The sequence below is a fragment of the Chelonia mydas genome, chromosome 7 (assembly GCF_015237465.2).
Source record: "Chelonia mydas isolate rCheMyd1 chromosome 7, rCheMyd1.pri.v2, whole genome shotgun sequence".
Taxonomy (NCBI): domain Eukaryota; kingdom Metazoa; phylum Chordata; order Testudines; family Cheloniidae; genus Chelonia; species Chelonia mydas.
Genome location: NC_057853.1, coordinates 57,599,212 through 57,626,592, shown reverse-complemented (window position 1 = coordinate 57,626,592; position 27,381 = coordinate 57,599,212). Strand labels below are relative to the sequence as shown.

The 27,381-nt window shown below is 48.4% G+C and overlaps 2 protein-coding genes across 7 annotated transcripts in view; one reads left to right on the top strand and one right to left on the bottom strand.

The window, feature by feature from the left end:
- The window catches only part of WDFY4 (WDFY family member 4), a 250,741-nt gene extending 234,354 nt beyond the window's left edge, over window positions 1-16,387 (bottom strand). Inside the window, exons 1-2 of one of the 5 annotated variants that reach the window (XM_037904402.2) lie at window positions 16,204-16,387; window positions 3,550-3,729 (exon numbers count right to left, since the gene is read on the bottom strand). The gene's annotated coding sequence lies outside the window, so the exon portion shown is untranslated. Of the gene's footprint in view, window positions 1-3,549; window positions 3,730-8,629; window positions 8,680-8,760; window positions 8,831-10,136; window positions 10,197-16,203 lie in introns of those variants that run through there. The other 4 variants (XM_037904403.2, XM_043552372.1, XM_043552374.1 and 1 more) reach the window with 4 other exon arrangements.
- Window positions 16,388-20,624: 4,237 nt separating this feature from the next.
- ARHGAP22 (Rho GTPase activating protein 22) overlaps window positions 20,625-27,381 on the top strand; it is a 233,645-nt gene continuing 226,888 nt past the window's right edge. The window contains exon 1 of one of the 2 annotated variants that reach the window (XM_037904172.2): window positions 20,625-20,770. In XM_037904172.2, coding sequence (XP_037760100.1) covers window positions 20,737-20,770 — 34 coding nt within the window. In that variant the 5' untranslated portion in view covers window positions 20,625-20,736. The remainder of the gene's footprint in view (window positions 20,771-27,381) is intronic. The other variant, XM_043552188.1, reaches the window with a different exon arrangement.

Genomic DNA, 27,381 nt, shown 5'->3' with positions numbered 1-27,381 from the left:
TTTGATAATTGACAAATTTATGAACTCTTTTTTAAAACTAAAACTAATTTTTTTTGTATTAGCCAAGCTTAAATGAGGCCTATTCACATGAGTAAGGCACTGAAGTATTGATCCCTTAGTATGAAATCGTGCCCCCTACTGAAGTCGATGGGAGTTTTGTCAGGGACTTCAATGGGGCAAGGATTGCCGCCGATAGTTATGATTCTGTCATTCTGAGCCTGTAAAGTTAAGTAAAGAGAGAGGAAAACACAGGAAAGTATTAGTGGCCCGTACCTAATCAGGGCTGAAAATACCCTAAATGGAGATCATTGTGCAACTCAAAATGCCCAGGCTTGGTTACATTCCCTTTCACTTAGAACCCAGTTCACTCTTTCCATCCCAGAAGTGAAATTTATATAGGGAAAACACAAACCACTGATGTCTAAATCTAGGTGTTCATGTCATCTCTTCAAAATGGAGGCTATAGCCTATCCCATTACTGATACCTCTCGTCTAGGGGGAAGATGCATTAAACTTCAAGCCAAGAGACACTGAGTTAGTCCAGTCCCAACTCTTCCGCTGACTGCTGTTGAACAAATATTTCTCTTCATAATGGTCCCTTCTTAATCATAACAGTCCCTTCTGGCCTTAAAATCTCTGAATCCCTTGAATTTTCTTTTCCTCTTAAAAGACAATTATTCTGTTGGGAAGATCTGCTACCATGAAGCTAGGATCTGAGACCACTAAACCAGAGGTTTTCACCCAGTGGTCCATGGACCTCTGGGTCCGCAGACTATTTCTCAGATTTCAAAAGGGGTCCGCACCGCCATTCAAAATGTTTTAGGGGTCCGCAAATGAAAAAAGGTTGAAAGCCACTGGTCTAAACAGTTTTAAGGGGCCCCTTGTGCTTGTGTTATAGCCCACCTTCAACACTGATGGTGATCACTTAAGATCTAGCTATTAAGCACTGTTTTCTTTTTAGTTTTGACAAGTTGTGAAACATTTTTACATACCAAGAAGACATGGAACAAGAGTCTTTAAAATACAATAGTGTTTTTAAAAAGGGACATGAAAGTAAAAACATACAAAAGGCCCACTGCTGTCATTCAGAAAGTAGCAGCAAGTAAAAAAAGGGGAAGTGATACTTACTAGTACAATTTTATCTTTTGTTCTAAATGACATCTGTAAGAAATCACAGTGCAAAGTGGCTGGGCCTTCTCTGACTGAAAAGGGGCAAATAGAAAATGGGGTCTGGCGGTGAGAAACAATCAAAGAGCCTCACTAGTTGAAACAGTGTAGCTCTTCTTTTGTGGTTCACTTTATGGAGAATAAGTTGTTCCTACACAACACCAATCCCCCAACCAGACCACATTTTGGTCCACTGTTCTATTCTGTCTACCAACTACTAGACTGCTCAGAGCTCGAAAGATTCAACCAAACGATCTTGTGAAATGAGAAAATAGTCAGTTAGAGACAAGTCCCAAAGCAAGATGCTGGATCAAAACATCTGGGAAGTTTGGCTCCAAACTCTGTAGCCAGGGTTGCTCTCCATAAGCAGTTCTCTGCTCCAACTGTACAATAAACTCCAATGTTCTGGAGAGCATCAAAAACAGCTAGGTCACTGAATCAAAGCTGGAAGCATTCTTGGGTCCCCTACTCCATTCCTCTCCAGCCAGGCAAGGACCACTGTTCTCCAGTGAATACTCAGAGACTAGTTTTAAATGCCCCAAATGATGAGGCTTCAACCAGCTCCATCCAGAGATTATTCTACTTCCTGGCAGATCTCACTGATTGAAAGTGTCTCCTGATATTCAGTATACATTTTCCTTTACTTAATTTCATCCCAAACACTGTAGGTCTATTCACTCTTAACTCCCTCAATTAAATACATAAATTAACAGATTCCAAAGCCAGAAGGGAACGTTGTGATCATCTAGTCCTGTATAACACAGCCCAAATAATTCCTAGAGCAGATCTTGTAGAAAAACATGCAATCTTGATTTAAAAATTGTCACTGATTTAGAATCCACCACGACTTCTCTCCCTACTGATTGTTTGCGCCCTTTCATGCTTGTAGATAGCATCCTATTCCTTCATAACTGTCAGTTGGTCAGATGCTACATTTTTACTTTCCTTTATCATTCCATTTAGTCAATCTCTTCTGTCTCCTAATCATCTTTGCTCCTCCTCCCAGAATTCCCTCTGATCTGATCTGTTATTTACATCTTTCAACCATGCATCTAGTGTTTGAACTGGGAATAATATTTCACAAGGAAAATCTAAAAACATATAGATTTACAGTGTGAACCCAGACTATATGTTATACAAAAACTAAGAACTTAGTTAAGGTTGCTAAGTGCAACTCCCCTTCCACCTTTTGTCTTGTCTCTTTAGATTGTAAACTCTTTGAGGCATGCCCTCTCTCTTCTGTGTTTGTACAGCACCTAGCACAATAGGGTCCTCTCTTTGTTGGGGCCCTTAAGTATTCACTAAACAAAAAATAAGAGAAGATGGACTATTAAACATACTGACAAATGTAGAGAGGGTTCTACATTGTCTGAAGGACAGGTGTCTTTTCATAGGATACGGTCCTTGGTTTCTGCAGCAATATGATTAATGTTACAACATGTCCAGTTCAGACACAGCATGAGCAAGCGTGACTCCATTAAAGCCAATAGATTTACATCAAGATTGAATTTGGCCCAACATGTTCTTCTTATTAGACCACATTTCAGTTGTACGGGTGGTTTGCTGCCTGTATTTCAAAGCAGTCCTTTCTATACGGCATTTTGGCAAATCATTAATTCTTTCTCAGGTTCTTAAGGGCTTCTCTGTTTGCTTTGCTTTGGACAGCCTTTCCGTGCACAACAAAACCTTTGTTATGGAATGTTAAGGTTTGGCCTGCTTTCGTTCTTTCCCCTGGGGTGGGGTGGGGCGGGAAAGAGAGAGCTTGCAATCACCTTGTCAGGTCAGATTCTACATTGACTAATATACCCTGCACACCTGTTAGAGTCAGTCGGAGTAGCATGGGGGATAATGCAGTGAGGAATTGCACTTGTAAGGTGCAGTTCAGCCGTCAGCGAAATATTGTTCCCTGATGCTAAGTAGAACATTGGAATCTGCTAGTTACCCACAGGCAGTCTAACGATAAAAGCTAATCTCTGAGAGAGATCCTCAAGAAGAGTAGAATGGAAGCCAGGTCAACATAAATCACACAAAAACAGAAGTATATGAGTGTTGGAGGCAATTACAGCAAATCAAACAACTCTGTTAACAGCAGCAGCTGATGGATTATAGGTGCAGAATGTCTCTGCTGTCCCTAGAACAGAGAACACAGACTCACATGTGTATCCCTGTTGTTCCACTCTCTCCCGACAGCCCAACACCACGCTGAACTTTCACAAAAGCCTCTCCCATTTAAAAGTGACTCTACCAAAACAAAGTGTTTGGTCAATACGACAGACGCCACCTGCTTTGCTAGAGCAGTGAACACAGACGCCACCTGCTTTGCTAGAGCAGTGAACCCGTCACTTCCAATTCCAAAGCAAATCTGAAAAGCAGGTGACATACCTGGGCATGCAGGTTCAGCGACTTCCAAAGCTAGCAGTTGCTATATCCAGGAAAACCGGCTTTTCTTCTTTTGTCTGTGACACAGCTGTCCTGCCAGGCATCTTAAAGCGTTCAACAGCTCCCACTCTGCGCTTTAAACTTTCCACTGTGAATCACTTGGTTAGCTGCTGTGCTTATTTCCTGGGGAAAGCAGAAGTGGAGAAGCACAAAATGAACCACAAGCTACTGGAGCCAAGAGGCACTCAAACCAGCTCATATGACTCAGAGCAGCTCAGCTGGTATATAGAGCTGCCAGGGAGCTGGGCTTCTTTCTGGCCCCATACATCAGAGAGTTTCCTTGCTCCAATATTAACAAATAAATGGTGTTTTCTTGACGGTTTGCTGAATTGCTAGGGCAAGGTGCTGGCTTGATAGCCCCGGAGACTGAAGCCCTCTCTCTCCATCCACAGGACATGGGCAAGAAGCAGCAGGAGCTTCCCTCACCAGAGTGCCTCTGATCTGGAGAGGTCACCTCTAAATGCTGTTGAGTCTTTGGCCTCCCCACTGAGCTTGCTAACAAGGGGGTTGCTCGGTGGCTTTATGAAGCTGACAACATAAACTGCATTGATGACACAACTGGACTTGGTGACCCACCTAGGAATAAAAAAAACAAAGGGGTTTTGCCTCCCCCCACTCCCTTTCATTATAACAACAGGCCTGGATGGATTTTTCTTTAGTTTTAAAGCTTGCCATTTATTTTATGTATTTATTTTTTAACATTAGAAATTCAGGTATTTTCTGGTCTGTTCTACCCAGCAGATTTTGTGGTCAACTAGAGAACTAGGATTATGGCATCAGAGATATCAAGCAAGTGAAACCTGATTAATTGAGGAGGGAAAGGGATTTTATGCAGGGTGTTTAGATCCTTTTGGTTTTTGTTAACACCTATTTAACTCAAATGCCTGAAAAATAACTGGGAGGAAAGATGTCCTTGTTAAAACTCCTCCCTCTTCCAGCAAAGCCAGGGCAACGTAGATGTAACACTCCTGATGTTTCCAAAGCAACACGCCCTCATGGTACTGTATGGAAAGGACTTGGTGTCTGGGGCACAGCTGATTTAACAGGAGAGAGCCTAGGATTTTCCTCTTCTCCTCAGCCACTGGCAGCTCCATTTCCACACAGCAGCATGCCTGGTGCACAGCATGTTCTCCTCGCTGCATGTGTGAGTGCAGTTACCAAGGGGGAAGGCAGTGATGGAGCCAGCAGCAGCACATTGTAGGCCAAGTTCCTCCCTGGTGTAAGGCCAGTGCAGGTTAGTCCAGGGATTAATCCAGCCCTGTAGCTCTAAAGCAAGCAGTACTGCACCAATGGAGCCTGAGAGAAAACAGATTCCATGTCAGGCCCCACAGACAGATATAGGCAAATCAGGGTTTGGAAGGGGCAAGCTCCACAAACTAGGCTGCATTAGGCCATTGGCTAATTCCTTCTAAACCCCAGTCAGCATAAAGCCACACAGGCAAAGTACAAGTCAGAGGGGATGACGCTCAGGCAGAGAGAAAGAGTTTGCACGGCCCAGGAGAGAATTTCACAAAACATGCCTCTTGCCTTGCTCTGAGACAAGCCTGAATGTTACCATTTGCGCTTATATTTCCCCTTTTCAGTCAACTTAAACCAGAGCTGAAAGTGGTCTGTTGCTGTTGGCTGCAGCCATGTGATCAGGGACCTGTTCTTCTCAGGCTGTTTTCTCTATCCCACGGGGAAGCCCTCGCCTGGTGTTGCCGTGACCTCCGGGAGCAACAGGGCCTGGCGAGGAGGTCTGTGCTTTGGGGAGCTGGGAGAAAATCTCCCTCGCTAAAAGCCAGAGTGTAGAAGCCACCCCATTTTTCTCTTCATTTTGCATAGAGGCCAAAGCACCCCTGGGCCTCTCACATCATCCCCACATCACTGCAGCAGAACAGCTGTAATCAAGGAGTAAAAATTGCACAAGGGAGGAAGGATAAGTTTGCAGCTAAGACATTGGCCTGACCTTGGGGTTCAGCTCCTAGCTATGACCCAGAGCCCCCGACCCTAAGTATGTCATCTAGCATCCCTTTGCCTCCGTTCCCACATCTGTAAAATGGGGATCATAATCCTCTTTCTCTCACCCGCATCTGTTTAGACGGGGAGCAGGACGGTCTCACACAGTGTGTTTGTGCAGTGCCTAGCCCTCGTCTCCACTGGGACATCTACTGCAATAATCCCCATTGCTTTAGCAAGGTCAATGCCTAAATCCATCAGTGTGTATAGGAAGTTGGCATGTAACGGAAGTGGTCAGCTTTGTGAACCGGAGAGAAGAGGACCCAGCCCTGAGTGCCTTCCCCAGGCAGAATCCCCAGTTATGTCCATGGGTGCCGGACCTCAATAGGGAGCGCAAGATTGGGTCCTGAGAGCCGGACATGATTCCGAGTCAGATTTCGGTGCCATTTAGTCTTATGGATAAGCTGTGGAACAATGAGGTTGATACTGACCCAAAGACACCTGCAGAGGCAAGGACAGGACCAAGGAGTCCTGGCCTCCATCCAGTCCAGTCCCCTGCTCTGTTAGAGCCCACACCCCCATCACAGCACGATGCGCCATAAATTGTTGGCTGTACCCAACATTCCATTGACATCAGAATGGGACAAGGACCCGACCAGCACAGAAGCAGCTGGTGGGCTCTATAGCCATCTCCTGAGTCCCTAGTGTCTTGGTGGGTGAACAGCAGAACAGATCAAGTCGTTGCCAGTCTGGCCTGCACCTCACAGGAAAGGGATACTGACAGAGGCCACATTAGCCAAGGAGCACTAGACTCATTTGCATTAAGGAAAGGCCTCTCCCAGAACTGACCAGAAGGTCACTCAAAATCAACTGAAGAGCATTCCTGGGACAAAAACCTTGATCCCTGCACGGCCGGGCATCCTCAGGCTGGCTTACCCTCAGAAGACTTTTGGGGGCCTGCTCAGCACATTTCAAAAAGCAGGCCCTGTGTGGTTATATGAAGCCAGCAAAGAAAGCTAACGGCTGATCTGCCTGAAATAAGCAATCGTTTATACAGAGACTGCATCCTGCTTCCAACTGGATGGGCAGAGCCAGGCATGAGGCAGCATGATGCTGAGAATTGGAGAGAACCCCTGCCCCTTTATATTCTAACCAACCCTGGTCTCTTCTCCCTGCCTTGCAATCACTTAGCCATCCTTACAAGCTAGCTGCCATTTCCTTTCCCCCAGCTTGATGCTCTCAATGGCTGCATGTTTCCTCTGAAAGGACACTTACAGTGAATTTAAAAACAGGTGTCCCAGAAGGACGCTACCCTGCAGAGCTAGCCACTCCACCCCTGGCCATCAAAGCAAACATGGCCATGGCAACTTCTAGTGCAGCTGCCAGGACTGCCCAGGTGGAACGCCTTCATCTGCCTAACCAACAGTTCCACAACGTTTGCTTCTGCACTGGGGCGGAACGTCACTAGAGAACAGCCCTGCTCGTGAGAAAGAAATTGAGTTTTAGGCACCATCGAGAGGGCCCAAGAGTAGACTTTGTTAGAATGCTCCACTCAAAATTCTCTTTTGGCCCAAATCCTCAAAAGCAGTTAGGCTCCTAACCTGCAGGACTTTGAGAAGCCAGGCTTCTTTTCTAAAACAAACTTTTCTTTAAAATAAAACAACTTTTCAACAGAAACAAAATTTAAATATTTGGGTTTGGTTTCCTTCCCTTTTTAACTCCACCCCCCCACACACACCCTTTTTTCCCCCCAGTGGCTCCATAGGGTGCAGGGAAGGGAGAGAAGGGAACAGCCCCAAATATTCAGTTTTTGCTTTTCTGTCAGAAAACTCTGAACATTCAAACTTGTCAAAGCATACTTGCCATTTTCCAGCCAGCTTGCCTCTGGGCGTGACTGGTTTGTCAAGGATTTTATAGTTGCCACTCAGTGAGAGAAAGGGGTTTTGCTGACGTGATGCAAAGATCTAAAGGCTGAGGGGTGCACTGCTCTGGGAATTGGGTTCCAGAACCCTCCCTAAGGTTTACACACAGGTCTGGCATGGGAGGTTATTTCCTGTTAGCACAGGTTGAGCTGTTCTCTTGGTCACTCACAAAATGAAAGAAATTCTTCCCCACAACCTGTTGGTGTTTCATTAATTGAACAGCAATTTTGGCTGCACTTCTCACACAGCTCATAGTTTTGTAGGCATTTACACTGAGAAAAAGAGAGATTTTCCCTGAACTGTCTCAAGGCAAAGTCGTGTTAGAGGGCTAATACTGCGGTGCCCCCTGCTCCAAAGGGGACTAAAGTACATAATACAGCCGACTGGTTCAAACTTCTACAGTAACTCCTCACTTAACATTGTAGGTATGTTCCTGAAAAATGCTACTTTAAGCAAAATGACATTAAGCAAATCCAATTTCCCCATAAGAATTAATGTAAATTGCCCCTTTAAGTATGCTGACCCCACTCTAAGTACACTGCCTTTTTAAGTAGATCAGCAAGTTGAGACAGGAGCTGCTGCCAGCAAGCTCCCTCCATCCTGAGCCCTATCCTGTTCCCCCTCCATTCCCCCAGCTCTGAGTAGATGGGGTAAAGGAGTGGGGGGTAGGAGCAGGGGAAGGGGGACACCCTGACATTAGCACCCCTCTCCTCTCCTCTCCCCCCCTCGCACAGCAAGCAGGAGACTCCTGGGAGCAGCTCCGAGGCAGAGGGCAGGAGCAGCACAGGGCAGTGCAGGGAGGGACAGCTGAACTGCAGGGCAATTGATAGCCTGCTGAGTGGCTGCCACACAGGGAACTTAGGGGAGCTGATGGGGGGCTGCCGGTCCACCCTGGTTCCAAGCCCCCACCAGCTAGCTCCAACGGGCTGCTCTTCCTGCAAGCAGTGGACAAAGCACGCAGCTGCCAAACAATGTTGTGCAACGCTCCCTTATAACTTTAAACAAGCATGTTCTCTAATTGATCAGCAATGCAACAACATTAACCAGGACCACAATAAGTGAGGAGTTACTGTATCACAAAATCCTATGTGAGATCACAGCGTGGACTTGTTCAATTGCCCTTATTTGGCGACAGGTGCAGCTGGGTTAAAGATTCACAATACCTGAGACCCTGCAGAGGAATTAATGAATGACTCCGGTATTGAGGGTTCAGACATTGGCTTGAACTCAAGAAAAACCCCCGACATTTCATCAAAACCATCAATCCCACACACCACCTGGAAATCAGTCTCACCTGAAACCACTAGCTTGTGAGCTTCAGCCATTCCTTTTCAAATGCTGTCTAACCTCCCTGCCTAGGCACACTGGTAGGATTTTGCGGGGAGGGGCAGGCAGCCCAGCAGCATTGCCAACTCTTGCAATTTTATCTCACACACTTGGTGTTTTCCTTAAAGCCCCAGCTCCTGGAGTTACAGGATTAGATGAGAATCTCAGTTTGCACTGAAGTAAATGAATAAGTTTTTAGCCCTTCTGGCTGCGGAAAGAAGCTTGACAAGGTAACCCCAGTGTGCCGTGAGGGCTCAGACACCAGAAGACAAAGAAACCCAACATTTATTATTATTTTTCAATCTCCTGATTTTGGGGGCCTGACTTGTGATTTATGAACACATGGGGTTGGCAGGACTGGGCTGCCAGCAGCCACCCCTTTTCAAGAGCACTTTGAACAGGAGGGTCATTGCATTTGCTGGGGTTTCCAGAGAGCTCAGCTCCCAGTTAGATGCTAATCAGAGGCTAGATTTTCAAAAGTGCCCAGTGCCCCCCAGCTCCAAGTATGGCACTGAGGGGCAGATTCTCCAAACAGCTCAAAATCCCTCCCCACAAGGCTGGATTCATTTGCAATCTGGCCCCAATTGTGGGTCAAGAACCATTTAAATTCTGGCCTGGGTTGTTACATTCTGGCCAGCCAGCTTTTCGCTCCATTTATCTTGAGCAATCCTGACACCTAGTGGCCAGACAGGTAAACTATGTATCACCTGGAGGATACACAGTCCTGGCGCTTTAACCCTTTATCTGTGCTGCTGGATGAAGCCCCTTCCATTGAGTAGCCTTTCCTCCCTGGTGCTGGGAAGCTCCAGGACTGGGGGATGGCTAGAGCATTAATAACTGCCACTATAGCCCAAGTGGCCAAATTGTCTCCATTATAATCCCCTGCCTTTAATCACTCCTGACTTTTCAGTATCCTCCACCATGTGTATTAATGAAGCCCCAGCTCTGCCAGACTCCCTGCATGACTGGGGCAGGACACCCCAGCTCAGTTTCCCATAGGGGCAGAACTTTCAGCAGCAGCCAGCACAGAGCATGAGTGGCCGGCCAAGCAAAGGGCATTGACCAGCAAGCACCGAGCTCAGCGAGCCACCCCAACGGGAAGCCCTCGCTGCAGTGAGGGAGACAGTTGCTATCTTGGTCCCTCTCCTGGAATCAGTGGCAGCTACACCAACACCTGAGCAATGGACAGTGACCCCCATTGCAGCGTTTCCCTCCATGCTGAGCAAAAAGTAGAACTGGAGATGCTGCCGCTTCCTTCATCAGACCCTCCAGCCACCCTCCTGGCCTGATGCTAGCGCAGTTGCCTGCCTTCACCCCTCAGTGTTCCCAAGGAGCTATACATACCTCAGCAGCTCCTGTCCTGAGCTGGCCTCTGGGGCTCAGCGCACACAGGTAAATGCACCCTGAGCAATCCCTGCATGCTGTGCTGGGTGCCATTTTATCTGGGTGCCACCAGGTGGCGCCAGGACAGAAATTCTGACAAGGTCTGCCTTGCTCTGAATGGGTTAGCCCTTGCATAGTTACTGGGGTGCAGTTCATTGTTACATCATAAATCAGCCCCCTGTACCTAAGATCATGAGCTATTTCTGAAATCATGATTCTTAAGCCAAATACATTGGGAGCTCTGTTTATTTGACTTCAGAATCATGTTTTCAAGCTTTTCTCTGCAACCACGAGGGCTAGAAACGTACTTTTTAAAGGAAAGTTGGGATGCTCAGTCAATCAATTATTTTAAGGAAAACACCACCCTCAAGAGCTAGCAAGAGCTGAAAAGCTTATTCTATCCTTGAGCCTCTGGGCAGAATCATTTCTTGAGTCAGGGTTGCTGCCAGCCAGCTGCAGTGATAAGATGCAAACACGTATTTAAGGATTACACTGGGTACAATCTGCGCAAATGTCAAGCACTGTTCTTACCCTAGAGACACATTCGCTCTTTTTTTTAAACAGGTCCTTTTAAGTTTAATTATTCAAGGGCTCTGTTTTTATTTTTAGACTAATAGGTCTGGGCTAGTAACTTCAGATCCAGATTATTGAAACATCTTCATAGTACAGAGGGATTTGGAGCCTGAGGTTTGGCTAATGATAAAGACTGAAGTTTGGACCCAGAACTAAACTTTCCTGAAGCTCTGGTCTGGTCCAAAAAACAGCCAGTTGTGGCTCTTTTCATAAAGCTTAAAGTCCAGACAATATCACCCAGTACCCCTGGGTTAAGCCCAATCACTGGTGTTTAACAAAAGCATCTTTCAGGACACTATCCAGGCTTGATTGGAAGACACCAAACAATGGAGAATCCACTGCTTCCTTTGGCACTTTCTTCCAATAGTCTCCCTTACTGTTAAAAATGTGTATATTAGTTTTTGATATATCCTCCTACTTACTGTGGGACTGAGTGTTGTAAACAAACAGCAACCAATACAAATGAGACATGACTGCAACATGGCTGTTCCATAAGCCACATGACTGAGAGCCCAGCACTCATCACCAGCTGGATGGAAAGCTCTGGTGAGCCTTAGAAAAAATCTCCCTGCCGGAGGGAGGAAGGGTAGTCCCCCGGAGGAGAGAGAGGTGAGCATGATTCATGTTTAAGTGAACTCCTCCTTGCAATGGATCTGTGATAAGCAACAATGGGAGCACCCCCAGAAGTGTGGTGGGGAGCTAGGAGCAAGACTGCCCCAACCCGCCAAAATTCCTTTTAATTAACCTTAAGGAATGGAGTTGTTTGTTGTTTTGAAAACGTTTCACAATGCCGCACTGAAGCTGTTGATCATCGGAATTCCAAGACTGTTTGTCCTACGGCTGATCAGAATTTTTCCAGACAAAGAGTGTGTTCATAAAAAAGGCCTCTCCCCCAAAATGAAATTTTTGTCCAAAAAATTGACATTATCCCCTCAAAATGGTGAAAATACCTCATGACATAGTGAATAATGGTTTGGCTCAAACTTTCAATGACACGTTAACCAACTTTTGTGCTTACTCAGCGCCTACCCTGCTCTTATTGAGCGCTTTTCAGCAGTAGCTCTCAAAGCATTTTACAAAGGAGGTCAGTATCTTTATTCCCATTATACAGATAGGGAAACTGAGGCACAGGGAGGGCCAATGATTTGCAGCAGGGCAGTGGCCAGGCCAGGAACAGAACCGAGGTCTCCTGAGTCCCAGTCCAGTGCTGTAGGGATTTCGTTAAAGGAAAAATCTCAGTAATTTCACTGCTAAAAATGTTGATGAATCTTTTTTAAATGAACAAAAAATGGAACAGTTTGAAATGAAACCAGCTTTGCAATTGTTGGCTCAATTTGTTCGCCAGCCAGCTCTCATTTCCCACCCCCAGTTTCACTCTGAATCAGATCTGCCCAAATGACTGTATGTTTCCTTGAGACAGCAGGATAGTAGCTGCTCCAGAGATCGCCAGCCCCGGCCCACGCTCTCTGAATTGTGCAGATGCTTTGGCTATTGCTGCTAGAAGAAAACAAATTCCATTCCAGGAATGCTGCTTTTCAGTTTTAAACCACACACTTCTGTGGCTGCTCTCTGAAACGAGGACCCCATTTCATCCAGGTGCCTGGCTGACACATCCAGGATAAGTGACTGTCCAGATTAATGCTAGAACTTCTGCTTTCTGTGGTGGTTGATCCCTGAGACACTGCAGAGGCTGACTAAGGAATACATTGCTGTCATTATTCTCATCAAGTTGGCAGGGCAGCGAATGAATTAAAGTCACTGATCTAAGTTTTCATGTCTCAGACTCTCCATCAACGTGATTTCTGCTAGATGAACTGCTCCCGCAGCCTGAGCTGGACTGACCTGTCTCACCTGATCATAGAATATCAGGGTTGGAAGGGACCTCAGGAGGTCATCTAGTCCAACCCCCTGCTCAAAGCAGGACCAATCCCCAATTTTTGCCCCAGATCCCTAAATGGCCCCCTCAAGGATTGAATTCACAACCCTGGGTTTAGCAGGCCAATGCTCAAACCACTGAGCTATCTCTCCCCCCTACTGAGCTATCCGAGATTACTCATGTCCTCCTTGAAATCAGAGCGGCCCACTCGGGTTAACACAATGACGCCTGTCTAGATGAGGAGTAATAGCAACTGCAGGAGGTCTGTCACACCCAGAGACTACCAAGCTTTGCAAAAATGCAAGACGCTGTCCCCAGTTCTCATGAGCAACCACCAAATTCTCCCTCATCCTCCCAGAATCTGGACTGACGAAATCCTGCGGTATCTTCCACTCATGTAGCCCAGACCCTCCTCAACCTAGGTATGGTCACTGCTTTGAATGGCTCCTCTACAAACCAGTGCTGCTTACCCAAGCATGAGCTTCTACAAAGCGCTTTGTATCACAAGGCATCGGTTACACTACAGATTGGTCACAGGGTTATCCCTGGACTAGAGCTTATTTGTACAGTGTACGTTTTGCAAAGAGAGCCTTGTGCTGAGGAACACTCTGGAGACTAATGACCTCTTAGTTATCTCCAAAACAGGTCTAGAGCAACCGTGCAGCCTTCTTCAGCCTGCAACAGCAGCTGGTGTGACCCAGGGGACAATGGGGTGGGGGGGAAACACTCACCACAGTCCATCTGTTCCTTGGTCCCTCTGCTGAGGCGACCAACAAGAGGACTGATTAGAGTCGGTTGTGAAGTGGCTTGAACCCAGCCAGCCCATTTCATGCAGACCGCCACGCTGCACTCTCACAAAGGCAATGGCTCCTCCAGGAAATAAGCCAATGATTACTTCACCCTAAACCACGAATCATGACACACTTGACCAAGAGGCCTTCACACAGAAGCAGCTTTTGGTTGTTAGTTACCTGATCTGAATGTGACTCTTTGACCTGGAGACTCAAATCCCAGAAACCCATTACAAGTCCCTGGAGCCGTTCATACCACAATGTTGGTCCAGGCTTCTCCAGCAAGAAAAGCCCCACAGTTCCCACAGGCATGGTTACGCCAGCCCTGTAGCTGCCGTTGTGAAAGATGGTGCAGTAGAGCCACTGCTCTACCGGCTACCTCCAAGGGTCTTGCTGCTTCTTTGGACCTTGAAGCCCAGCCCAGGAAGGACTAACCCCCTCACTTATAGTCTGTTCAGGCCCTTCAAGCTCTCTCAGTCTTATAGGAATTATCCGACCCCTTCCCAGCTGGGTCTGATAGTCAAATGGGGCCTGGCCCCCTGGCTCCTAGAGGGAGAGACTAACCGGTTACAATCAAGAACAGCAAGTTCTGCTACAAAAATCAGATGAGCATTTCAACCCCCCCAGAGTGAGCAGATCCTGGGCTTTGGCCCAGCTCCATCTCTGTTGCTGAGTAAGACTATATAAATCACCTATTTACAACATGTCCTTGGCTAGCATGTGGAAGCAGAAGCTGAGGAGGAGGAAGAAATCCTTTGCAGTTATTGGCTAGCAGCAGCATTCTGCGTGTGCAGCCTGGGGAAGGATAGCTCCACTCAGCCCTCGAAACAGGAATTGAGCAGCAACGCTGGCCCACATGCTCTCCCTTTCAAAGTGCCCGAGATGTTCTGCGGCCTAGAACCACCAGAACTGGTGCAAGCTGCTGACTCGTGTTTGGCGAGTGTTACAGCTGCAGGATCCTGTAACAATCAACACCCTCTGCATTGCTACAGCATCCCCTGTCCCAGGCTTGCAAAGCGCTTTACCCAGGTGGATGGGGTAGAGGGGAAAGGGCTGGCTAGTGAGCATGCCAAGTCAGTGGCCTCAGGACTAGAGCACTTGTCTCCCAACTGTACTCCTGTGCTCTAACCACTAGTCCACACAACCTTCCTTGGTTATGTTTGTTCTGCCAAGAGCTACGACTAGCTGCTATGAATGGTACACTACAGAAGTGTCAAAGGCCATGACTTTCCTCTGCCGTAAATCGGTAGTTAATAGACATGTAGGTTCAAATCCTCAAAGGTATATAGGCACCTAACAGCCATTGAAATCAATACCTTTGAATATCTAGGCCTTTATTTTAACATTTGCAGGGGAGGCAGAGGGGAGAGCATCCTCTCTAGTTGTTGTGTAGTTCAGGGAAGTTTATACACAGCTTTCCATCAGGAGTGGAGGAAGGTCCCTAAAAGTGGGGGGGCGCCTGAACCGTGGCCTCACCACCCCAGCGCCGCCTCTTGCCCCCAAGGCCTTGCCCCCGCACCACCCCTTCCCCACAAGGCCCCTCCCCTCCACCCTCCACTTGCCCTTACAGCTGGTAAAAAGTGAGGGGGCCAGGGCCCCATGGCTCCCCCTGTTCCAGCGCCCCTACTTTCCATCTCTCAGCCCTTTAGATGAATGTGCCAGTGTCCTACAGTAACAGCAACTGTGCAGGATTTGAACAGTCACTGCCGTACTTTCTCTTAGTGGGAGCACCGATTGCGGTGTATTGAGCACTGGGCTAGAATTGCAAGCTAGCACTTTGAGAGTAGAAAGGGAGAGGTCCAGGTCCTGCTTGCAAGCTAGAGCAGCAGTTCTCAACCTTTTGGGGCTTAGGACCCATTTGTAAATCTTGATGGGCTGTCATGACCCAGTGAGTAGTTTTAGAGCAAAACAATCTGTCTTACTAAATAGATCTTACCCACAACATAATATACACATTAATGTAATTGTAATGACGGCTGACCCTCCGTCCATCTGGATGGGAGGCTATACCCCCTCGCTACAAGTCCTCTGGAAGAGCACAATTCAGGGAGGAATTAGCAAGCAAGGCAGCAAGCAGTTAGGTGGCCCTGGCCAGTATTCAGGACAGAGCAAATAAGGAATCTATTAGCCCAGGACCTCGAACAGGGCAGGCAGCAAAGTCCCAAAGCGCTGGCCTGTACTTGGGACAATGCAGTAACCAGTCTATTCGCCCAGGCTCTCAAACAGGGCTGGGCAGCAAAGTCAGGACGCTCGGACTTGTACTCAGGACCAAGCAATAACAAGTCTTTAAGCCCTCACACAGGGTGGGGCAAAAACAGTCAGGGGTCCTGGCTCTGACAGACTGCAAACAAACGCAGGCTTCCGTTTCACTAGGCCGGTGGTGAAGCACTGGAATGAGTTACCTAGGGAGGTGGTGGAATCTCCATCCTTAGAGGTTTTTAAGGCCCGGCTTGACAAAGCCCTGGCTGGGATGATTTAGTTGGTGTTGGTCCTGCTTTGAGTAGGGGATTGGACTAGATGACCTCCTGAGGTCTCTTCCAACCCTGATATTCTATGATTCTTGGCCTGTGGTGGGGAGGCTGCTCCCCCCACCCCCCGGAGTGAGATGGCAGGAGTAGGGGGACACAGTCCCATTGACTCCACTACGTCCCATTCCAGGACTCTAACAGTGGCTTGGTCAGTGGGGAAATCCACCTGCAACACGCTGGCCAGCTGTCAGTCAGCAACACAGCCCAACGATATTCAGCTCCCCAAGGCTACTTCCTACACTCCCATTCAAGGGGGTTACCTGGATCCGTCATCGTCTGTCTTGCTGGGGCAAACGGCTAATGGCAGCCCCAGCAACTCCTCGAGGTCTCCGCTGACTGGCAGCTCTGGCAGTTCCTCCAGATCTCGGGCGCTGCAACAGTTGCTGCCAGGTCCAAGCTCCAGCAGCTGGTGAGAGACTCCTTCTTCTCCAGCAGCTCCTCTGTAACTGAGCTGGAGGGCTGTCCTTTATACTTCTGGTTCCTGTCCTGCCCCTCTGCTTCCGGCAGGGCGGGTGTAGGTGTCCCAGCTCTGTCCACCAGGCGGAGGAGGAGAGCCTTGTGGCTGTCCCTCCGTCCAGGAGGGAGGCCATGTCCCTCACTACGGTAATAAGTACTAAATAAGCACACTGCGTGTACCATAGTGACAGCTCCTGTCCTGCGGCACTGGCCAAGTGGGGCTCCTCTGCCCGGGCATTGCCACCACCAGGGTCACAGCGCTGCTCAGTTTAGCCCCTGACAGGGGAACCAGCCAGACTAAGTTTGTGTGAGTGGCACTGCAACCTGACGCATGGAGTTGCAGTGCTACTTACACAAATTTGGCCCCACCATGCCCCCCATCATCCAGACAGAGGGGCATCTGGGCCAGACGTGAGTGGCACTGTGACCCCATGCACCAGGTCACAGCACCCAGAGCAGGGAGACAAGCCCAGCCAGTGTTGCGGGAACAGAACTGCCATTGTGGGGTGAATTGCGGGATGGGATCTGCAACCCCATGCCTTCCACAGAACCCTTTGATACATGCAGGTGACCCAATTTTGGGGTGTGACCCACTGGTTGAGAAACCTGTGGTGAGAGGGCTCTGTAGGGAAGCCTGCGATCACAGTCAGTTAACAGCCAGTGGGGTGAGCTTTGTCTTGCTGTTTCAGGGAGCAGCCTGCTTTGTCTCTCTCTGTTTTCTGGTGTTATCATTCTGAAGTCTCTGAAATAAAGCAGTGTTATTTTGCAACCCTCCAGCAAGAGTATTTATATGTTTATCTAATTTCTCTGTATGTATGCTGCAGTTCCCAACAGCTGATGCAGGTGCTGGTACTGGCAGTTGAAGCTGTTATAACATCCTCTTTACACTCCCCTTGCTGAAGTAGCTGCTGATTTAAAAAGTCATTGCATCCAGGCCATAGCAAAGAACACCTGGGTTGGACCCCAGATCACTGTTACTACTTTCCTTCCCTTCAATTGTGCACATTCCAGCCTACAGCTGGTCTCTTCTACACTCTAGTGTGCACTCAGTGGTATGATCACTTTGGACATGGAGGCCCAGCCAAATAAAATGTGCTGCCAAGAGAGCAGGCTAAACATTCCCTAGAAGGACCTTTCTTAGCAACTGATTCCTTCTAACCCTCCTCATTGCAGGACTCCCTCTTTATAGGACCTTTTTTCCCAGCATGCCTTTCTGCGGTTAGCCCTTTAAACTGGGCGGAGCAAAGCAGCTGTAACCTTAAAGTGGCCATTTTGTAGCTAGTAGTTGTTGCCTGACTGCATCCCTCTTTCTCTTCCAGCTGGCAACGGCCTGTTCCAGTCCTCACCTGTGTTTCCCTTTCTAGTAGAAGAGGAGAAGGTTGTGTTCTCACATTAAGTGGCTTGGAGGTGTTACGATCCCTGAGTTTCCCGTGAGGTTAGAAGTTCATTTAACATGATTCCTTGTTGTGTTTTATTTCCCGCGCCTCTGTACCTCCTGCTTTCAGGCAGAAGCTGATGGGCTTAAAAGCCACCAGAAAGGCAGTTCTTGCACTGTTCAGCCTGACTGAAAGAAATGCTGAGAAAGGAACAGACTTTTAGGAGATTTCCAGTGCTGTGGACTTCGTTACTGCATGAGTCAGGAGTAAGGGCAGCAAAGCCAAGCTTGCCTGAACTGTGATCCTTCTGAAGACTTCCCATCCCTCATAGCCCACCTATGGGCAGAGCGCTTGCTAAGAGGATTGGTCAATGAAAACACAAGTTTTGGTACTTTATACAGAGCCCAGTGCTGACTCATACTTGTACAGGCAAAATTTGCAGGGAGACCAAACGGGTGGGGGTTGCACCAAATTGCGCATTTGGCCTATCCACAAAACTTCCAGTCCCATTGGGTTAAATTCTGTCCTCAGTTACACCTGTGTAAATCCAGGATAGCTCCCTTGCACTCAATACTGCAGATTTACACCGGGCCTCCAGCTCCTAGCCCTAAGTGCTTGCAAGTGGCCTGATCCAGCACAGTTCCAGAGAGATGCAGAGCACTGCCAGCTCTCACTGCAGCCAGGGAGTTGAAGGGATGCTCAGCACCACTCAAGAGGCAAAGGGTCTCCTGTAGGATTGGGCCCAAGCTGAGTAAATCTGTGCACCCGGGGCCAGATTCACAAAGGTACTTGGGCACTGCTCTGCTGCACTCAGCATTGCAACACCTCACTCCTAGGTAGGGTGACCAAATAGCAAGTGTGAAAAATCAGGACAGGGGGTGAGGGTAATTGGTGCCTATATAAGAAAAAGCCCCAAATATTGGAACTGTCCCTATAAAATCTGGACCTCTGGTCCCCCTACTACTAGGGGAATTCTGAGTGCCGTATTAGGTCCCGGACTCCCCACACAATGTGTGGGGAGAGTTAGTGCTGAAGAAAGGAATTCTCAAGAGCCAGCAAGCTGAATGGGAGCTGTGCCTAAATCCCATTGACCTGGCCCTGGAGCACCTGGCCAACAGTCCCGTGACAGGCGCTTCTCTCTGGTGGGGATTCTCAGCCACGAACCCTTTCCTGGAGTTAGGCACCTCGGCTAGCTCAGCCCTTGCCAGTGATAAACCCGGGAACAAGACCCTGCAGTAGACAACAGCCCAGTGAGTAGGGCTCTCCCCTGGGATATAGGAGACTCAGATTCACATCCTGGCTCTGTCTGATTTGGAGCAGGGACTGGAATCCTGGTCTGTCACATCCCAGGGGAGTGCCCCAAGCGCAGGACCATGGGGTATCCTGGGTGGGGTCTCTCTATGTCCCTTGTTGAAGCTGTTCCACTTTGTAGAAATAATTAAATCTCCAGCCCAGCAGGTAGGGTGCCCACCTGGCATGTGGCAGACCTGGGTTCAAGTCTTTGCTCCAAAGCAGGGATTCAAGCCTGGGTCTCTCACATCCCAGATGAGTGCCCGGGCCATGCCCCTGTCTTTTTGGACAGGTTCTTTGTTGCCCTGTTGTCTCTCCATGGCCCACGGCCGGCCCTCCTTCTGCGGTGTCTGGCAGGCATCAGGTCCAAGGTGTGTCCAGAGCACAGCCTGGGCTCTGCTGAGGCTCCCCCACGTAGCCTTGGGGCAGCCGGGTTTTGGCTTGTGCTAGGGCTCTGATAAACTCATTAGCTGTGGGGAGATGCCAAGATGGCACGCGCAGCATTCAGGATCCAAGGTATTACTGTCGCCCAGAGAAAGAGGATGCTTCATGCAGTGCTTTTAGCACATAAATTTACTCTTCATAAGTGCTACTTAGCAGTGCAGAGCACTGCAGGGAGGGTGTGCACCTTGCCAACAAAATAGCTACATCCCTTTCCCTGTGGCAGAGGGACCTTCTACACCGGGGACCTGCAGGGAGAGGGAAAGGGGGAGGCAGGACTATGCTAATAGCAGCAGCGTGCAGGATGCATCTCAGTTAGCAGGACAGATTAGATTCCCCTCCAATTAACGGTTTTTCACTGTTACATCATCTCTTTGTCCTTCCCCTGTAATTGCTGATTCCCGGCTTTTCCCTTTTCAGAAGGAGGGGAGGCAGCTTTAAAAAATGACCGCGTGCCCCTGTGCTAAGAGGGAATTATGGCATTCCACAGCGCCCAACCTGCAAACCTACGAATACCGGAAGAGGGATTTTTTTCTTCCCCGCAATAATTGCCTTGCTTTCAGCGATGCCGGTGTGTCTCTCGCTCTGAAATACAAACCCAGCTCTGATTCAGCCTGTGTGCTCTCTGAATGCATTACTCAGTAAGCAACCCAGCATGCCACTTCCCTGTGGACCAGTGCACTTATTATTTCTCCTAATGTGCAACCTTACCAGAGCTGCGAGCTATACACTGCCATGGTCTTTGTGCCCTTTTCTCTCTGGCTCGAGCAGGTTCAACTCTTGATCTGATTCTTGTCAAATCGAAGCTTCTGTTCAGCGCAGCCAGAGAAAAATACTGCAAGGCACTCTGCTTGGACTCCCTATTAGGGACGTATTAATAACACTGATGCATGTCCAATTAGGAGAAGGAGCCAGGTCCAGCCTTGTGTCTCTGGCTCTAGTGATTTATTGACAGTAATTACTGAGGCACTTAATGGCTAGTTTGGATGGGAATTAATTCTGGGCTGGATAAATAATGCATTAAGGTTTATTTAGCCAAATGCAAGGCTTCGCTCCTGAGCCAGTACTGGGAGTGCAGGGAAGTAGATCTTCAGTGCAGAGCAGGCTGGGGAGAGGCTGCTACCGGCAGGACAGGCTGTGCCGTGATGAGCTGCAACAGGGTGAGGAGGCTGGGAAGGAGGATGACAGCATGCTGAAGGCTGCGAGGAAGGTGACGCTGGAACCAGGAATATGTTGAGTCCCAAGATAAGGCAGGCCAGGAGAGGTGAGTACAGGATCTCTTCTATATCTTGGGATTTGCTCCCTGGAAAATACACCCAGGTGTGTGGGGATGGATGGGAGGTGGGGGAGGAGGGGGGTTGTTCCAAATCAGCACAAGAAGGAAACTTTTTATTACTCTCCATTGTGATACATCAACTGACTCTTTGAATTTTGCCCTGTAAGATGGGTCATATTCTGAATGCTGTTGCACTTTAATTACTGTAGCATCCTCAATAACGTGCATCATTTTTTCAAGATACTCTGCAAAGCGAGGCTGAAGCTAGACAAATTCAAAGTGGAAATAAGGTGTACATTTTTAACAGTGAGAGTAATTAATCCTTGGAACAATTTACCAAGGGTGACGGTGGACTCTCCATCACTGGCAATTTCAAAATCAAGATTGGATGTTTTTCTAAAAGCTCTGCTCTAGGAATTATTGTGGGGAAGTTCTCTGGCCTGTGTTATACAGGAGGTCAGACTAGATGATCACAAATGGTCCTTTCTGGCCTTTGGAATCCATGAATCTGTGAAAGCAGTGTCAGCTGAGTTGCTGTGGTGTTGCTGAGTGTGCCATCGCACAATTACGCTCCATTGCCAAATTAAACTACACTAAACTAGCAGAGTGAGTTAGTTATTCTTGCAACCGCACTTAGTCAAATGAGTTATTTCTTTTCTGCCTGTGACTTATGAGCAGGGGAGTTGGTCTTTTGATCAGTAGCGTTGTGTGCCGTTTCAGCTCGGAATTAGAGCTGCATCACTTGTACATCACTTCTAATCTGTCCGGAGTCTAAGAAAGGGTATGTGTAGTTAGGTGTGCATATTTCATTACACTGTGTTTCTCTGGAACCGTTCTGGTGCAGAACATGCCGTGGAATCTTTACACGTAATACGATCAGATGGACAGTTGTGGTACGGTAGCCTTGCCCAAAGCATCCTGAAGAAGTAGTTGTCAGCAAGTATCTTAGCACCTTATCCCTCCAGCTCAGCAGGCAGAAATGGGAAAGTCACTCAGTGATTGCTGCTGAAGAAGACAAAGGAGGGGAAACCTGTCCTGTATCTGAAACAGCTCAGAGTGCAGAAGCTTAGATTTGCAAACTGCACAAGTATGGCGCACAGGCAGCACCATGTTACAGAACTGCTGTCCTCTGGCCATGGCTTGTGTCTACCCTCCCTCCCTTAAGATGGATATCTTCTAGCAGAGGGGATGCATTGTGTCATCTCGTGCTGCAGTAGCAGCTCTGAGCTTGACATCACATTTGCAGACTGTGCTGAGCATCCTCGCCATTCACAGCCTCGTGGCAATCTCAGAGGCATCAGAAATAGAGACTAGATCAGTATCATTCAGACTTGAATCAGTGTGCAGTCAGGAAGTGTGGAAGAAAACCTAAGGTTTAGAAGCTATGTCTACACTTCAAACGCTACAGTGGCACATCTGTACCGCTTCAGTGTAAACACTCACTACAGCGATGGGCTGCAGGGGGAGGTTATCCCTTTGCTATAGTTAATCCACCTCCCCAAGAGGCGTTAGCTAGGTCGATGGAAGACTTCTTCCGTCGATCTAGCACTGTCTACACTGGGGGATAGGTCTGCATAGCTACATCTCTCAGGGGTGTGGACGTAAGTTTTCAGAGTAGACCAGCCAGGAGCTTTCTTCAAGCACACCAGCTTTGTAAAATAGGAAATTGCCAGCTGTTTACAAAGAAGGGATAACATTGTAATGGTTTAATAGTTACCTGCAGTAATTCAGAGAGGAGCGCTTCTAGGTGAATGTTACTGTGATTCATACAGTAAAATACATGTAGCACAGTACAGTATGCATACGTCCTTAAACACCCAAAGTCCATTGAATAACACAGAGTTCCTTAAAATAAAGAGCCTGTCTACAATCTGGAGCTCTGGGAATACATGTGTACCATCCCTGTCATAGTAAATACATATGCATTTGATTTTTCGTTAGACAAATTTTTTTATATGCATTGGGAGACGTTTGCATTCCAATCAGTGCTGCCTATCTACCACGGTACATGGTCCCCATTACTGTAGTATCTGAGCACTTCACACTCCTTACTGTATTTGTCCTCACCCCACTCCCCCACCCCTGTGAGACAGGGCAGTGCTATGATCCCTCTTTTACTGCTAGGGAGGCTACGTGTCTTGCCCAAGGTCAGACAGGAAGTCTGTGGCAGAGCAGGGAAGGGAACCACACACACACACACGCCCCAGTTCGAGGCTAGCACGTAACCTTTCTTTCAGCTCATCTTGAAGATAAGTTATATTAGCACTCAACTAACAGGGGTGTAGTTGGGGTGAGTATTGCACATGATCCCCATGTGTGATACATGCATGGACTTTGCTGTAGTTCTGTGGTGCCCTGGAATTGGTGGACAGTAAGCTACCTTGGCTCTGTTCGTATTTGTTTTTCATAGTAAGAGCCATGCTCCAACAGGATTCTTCTTTTAAGTCAACTGCAGACTTCTGAAAGGGGCTGGTTTGCTGGCCCTGGAAACGAAGGGTCCTCTGTCTATCCACAGAGCTGGGACAGTGTGCAAACACAGGAGGGCAGTCTTCCCACCCACGCAGTTCCTCCTCAGTGTGCTGCTACCCTGGGCCAAACGGCTTGCTTGCAGGAGGTCCGAATCTTGCAAGGTGCCAGAGTGCCCTCTGCTCCTTCTGACCTACCCAGGAGTTGAAGAAGCTGAGCGCCTCCTGAAAGGTGATGAACCCTTTGTAGCATTGGGCCAAGAGGGAAATGGGAGGTCAGTCCCCTTGGCCTCTCTGGAGATTGCTAACAAGGGTCCATGCGGTATCGGTGGTGTAACAGGCATCAAGATCTACGATCCAGCAAAGGAGTACCAGGATCTCCTACTGTCAGGGTGGGACAACAGGAGCTAGAACCCTGCAGACAGCTCTGGGTACATCTTCACTACCCACCGGCTTGGCGGGTAGTGATCGATCTATCAGGGATCGATTTATCGTGTCTCAACTAGATGCAATAAATCGATCCCCGAATCGACACCTGTACTCCACCTCGGCAGGAGGAGTAAGCGGAGTCAACAGGGGAGCCGCCGTGGTTGACTCGCTGCCACGAGGACGGCCAGATAACTCGAACTCAGATACTTCGACTTCTGCTACGCGAATAGCGTAGTGGAAGTTGCATTTCTTAGTTAGAAACTCCCCCTCCCCCCCTCCCCCCCGCAGTGTAGCCCCCTAGTGTAAAATCTGCTGACTCTCAGTGGCAGCTGCAGTGTTAGTTTCACCAGGACCTAGGACTCTAAGAATGATGGGTCTAATGTCTGGCTAGAGAAAACTAGAAGAGGCAGGGCAGGCTTGCAGGAAGTGCTCAGAACAGCCAGGCCTAAGGACAAAGCATACGTGGGGCTTATATTCCATTTCCACTGCTGTCAGTAATAAAGCCAAATCCTGGGAAGGGGGATAAATATGACTTTGATGCAGCAGTTGTAGGCGTTATTGGGAATGGCACCTGTTCACAGGTGGATTTGGTCTCATGGACCCCTCTTGACTAGACATAGGCTAGCCTGTACCCAACCTATTTCATAACTCACCCAGGAGCCAGCAGGCAGACCCTAAATCTAATATGGTTCAATGCCGTATAACGCATCAAGACTGCCATTGATTTGTCCAGGAGATTTTTACCATGTGCTTTGGGTATTATCCAGCCACAGACAGTATCAATACACTTTAAAGGGGAACTCCGGATCTGCTTAAAACAAAAGGCCTATTGATATTGAACCCAATCCTGATATATACTTACCTGGTTTCAGAGTAGCAGCCGTGTTAGTCTGTATTCGCAAAAAGAACAGGAGGACTTGTGGCACCTTAGAGACTAACAAATTTATTTGAGCATAAGCTTTCATGAGCATCCGATGAAGTGAGCTGTAGCTCACGAAAGCTTATGCTCAAATAAATTTGTTAGTCTCTAAGGCGCCACAAATGCTTAGCTGGGGAGACTGCCTACTGAAATCCACTTCCTTCTCCTGGCTTCCCTCCTGACCTCTCACACAGTCCCCTCGGTGTTGATGCAAGAGGTTTCTCTGTATCTCCTTGCTATCCAAATCGGCCTTCTCGTATCTTTCAGCTTCAGCAGCTCTCCACATGTTTCCAAATCTCCTTTGAAAGCCTATTCCACCCCCCTTGCCTGTGTCTGGGTCTCCCACGGCTAGGGTTGTTCAGTTAACTCTGTAATCTTATTACTTAGTCTAGAATATTTCAAGATACAGTTTGAGTTTAGGATGGTCCCAAACCAAGTTGGGCGGGGGGGGGAAGGGAAGGGAGGGGAAAGAGAGAGGTTCCAAATTTGGACCTGGATCTGGCATCTTGAGTCCAGCTCTTGGTTTCTATGAAAGATGGTACAGGCAACAAAAGCTACATTGTATTGCTAGAGTGAATTGCCAAAGTGGTCATTGTGAAACTGTCTAGAGTGGCTCACCCCTGTGAGTGCCAACCTCAGGGCAGACTGTCGCAAACCAGGGCATAAACCCCAAACTGGTTTATAACTAGATTTCAACGGTGAACTCCTAAAGCACTATAACAGTCTTACCATGGAGTCACAGACAGTCACCTTGGGCACATCCTCTATCTTGCCAGCCAGGCGAGTCTGCCTTTGTGATAGATGGTCCCTTGCACCTAAAATCACGATATTCAGGTTATTCCCATTCCCAAAGGACCGGTCACTTACCCCAGGTCAAGTGCACCCTATATCTCTTACCAAAGACAACACTTGTAGCCAATCCTGTAGTAAACTAACTAAAGATTTATTAACTAAGAAAAAGAAGAGAGTTATTTACAAGGTTAAAGCAGGTGAACATACACACACAGGGCCGTTCTTACCCATACGCAAAATACGCAGCTGCGTAGGGCATCAGGAAATTGGGGGCACCAAATTTCCTAGGGCCCTGGGCAGCTGCGTGTTGCTCCAGCCCCTGCTCTACCTCTTTCCACCCCTGCTCCGCCGCAGCCCCACCCCGACTCCCCTGAGGACTCCAGAAGAGGTCGGGCCTGCACTCATGGGTAAGTAAAGTGACCTGGCCCCAGCCTGCTCCGCTCCCCTGGCTCCCAGCCGCGCCACCGGCAAGTGCTGGGGGGCGGTTTCCCCCTCCCCCCAAGCCTGGGAGCCAGGGGAGCAGAGCAGGCTTGAGCTGGGTCACTCCTCTTCCCGCAGGAAGTGGCCAGGCCCCCCGGTCCCCCACAGGGGCCTGGGGCCAGCCCCCCCGCTACTCCTATGGAGGCCTGGGGCAGGGCCCCGTACAGCCCCCCTGCGGAGGCCTGGGGCCCCCCACAGCCCCCCCACAGGGGGCTGCGTAGGGCACCAAAATAGCTAGGTACGGCCCTGTACACACACAAATGAGTTAGTCTTAAGTTCCAAAAGTTGATAGTAGCTGCAATATATGCAAGTTCTATATGTCCCTTAGGGCTAACCCAAGCCAAGCAGCTTGGGGATCCCTTGCTTATGCTTAGAAATTTTGCCCTCTCCAGATTCTAAGCAGCAATTCTTCTCATCAGGCACTTTTATTCCCTTCCCCCAGAGTTCAAGCAGATGGAACAAGCATGGCGCCATCTCCTCTTCATGGGCATGTGTGTGGGGTTTCAGCAAAGTCTTTGTCCTTTGATCTTTCACAATGGCTCATTTGGTTTCAATGGCCCTTCTTGTCGGCAGGACCAGCACTTTACATGTAATTAATGCCTCTTTCCTGTTTGGTGAGTTACTCAGTTACAGAGACTTACGATGCCAAACCCTCAATATAACTTTATACCATGGACTACAGATGTGATCAGTGAGATCAATGCATGCAGCATCCTAGAAGCATTTCATCAAGTCTAAACATAGTCTTATCAACTTAACATCTGTTTTAACAGTGCTAACACACGGGTGAGCCAGATTGGTTTCCAGCTCTGCATTTGTCAGCATTCAGTGAGGCCTAGAGGCCTTGGCATGAGCTGGCACATGGTCTGCCAGAGTCACAGTCATTACACCCACTAAATCAAGTCCATACAGCACAGAAACGTGCAGTTGGATGCACATTATCTATTCATAAGACCCAGTATGGACTTATGTGAGGAGTAAAACCTTATAGATTGAAAAGCATAATGGGCATAATGGAAAATCCTTCATATTGGCTAGGCCTGAGTGGGTTTTGAATTATTCTTCTCATCTGCAGTGTTTTACCTACAGTAATCAGAGAGTCCTGGGTTCTAAAATAAGGGACTGCAGGGGAAAAATGCCTCCTATGTCCACATTCTCTCCCTTTCCTTACAGCGCTGCGGTCTGGGAAGTACGGCCTTCCATCCTGGAGGCAGGGCTTTTTCAATACAGAAGATAATGATGGCAGATCTCAGGCAAAATCCTTCAGTGCTGAGGAAAGTACCTGGCCCTGCTCATCACTGGATCACTTTTTAAGATGTGAAAAAGCCCAGCAGCACATTTGCTCACTGGTCAGAGCAGTTGTGAGCACGTTACCTCTTTAGATGGGGGGAGGGGTGGAGAACAGACTTTCCTGGGGGAGACAGGAGGCAGGTAGGAGACACCCAGCATGGACAATATTTCTCCGGTCAAATGTGGGTGCTGGAGCCCTGTGAACTCCCTGTCAGACCCAGGCA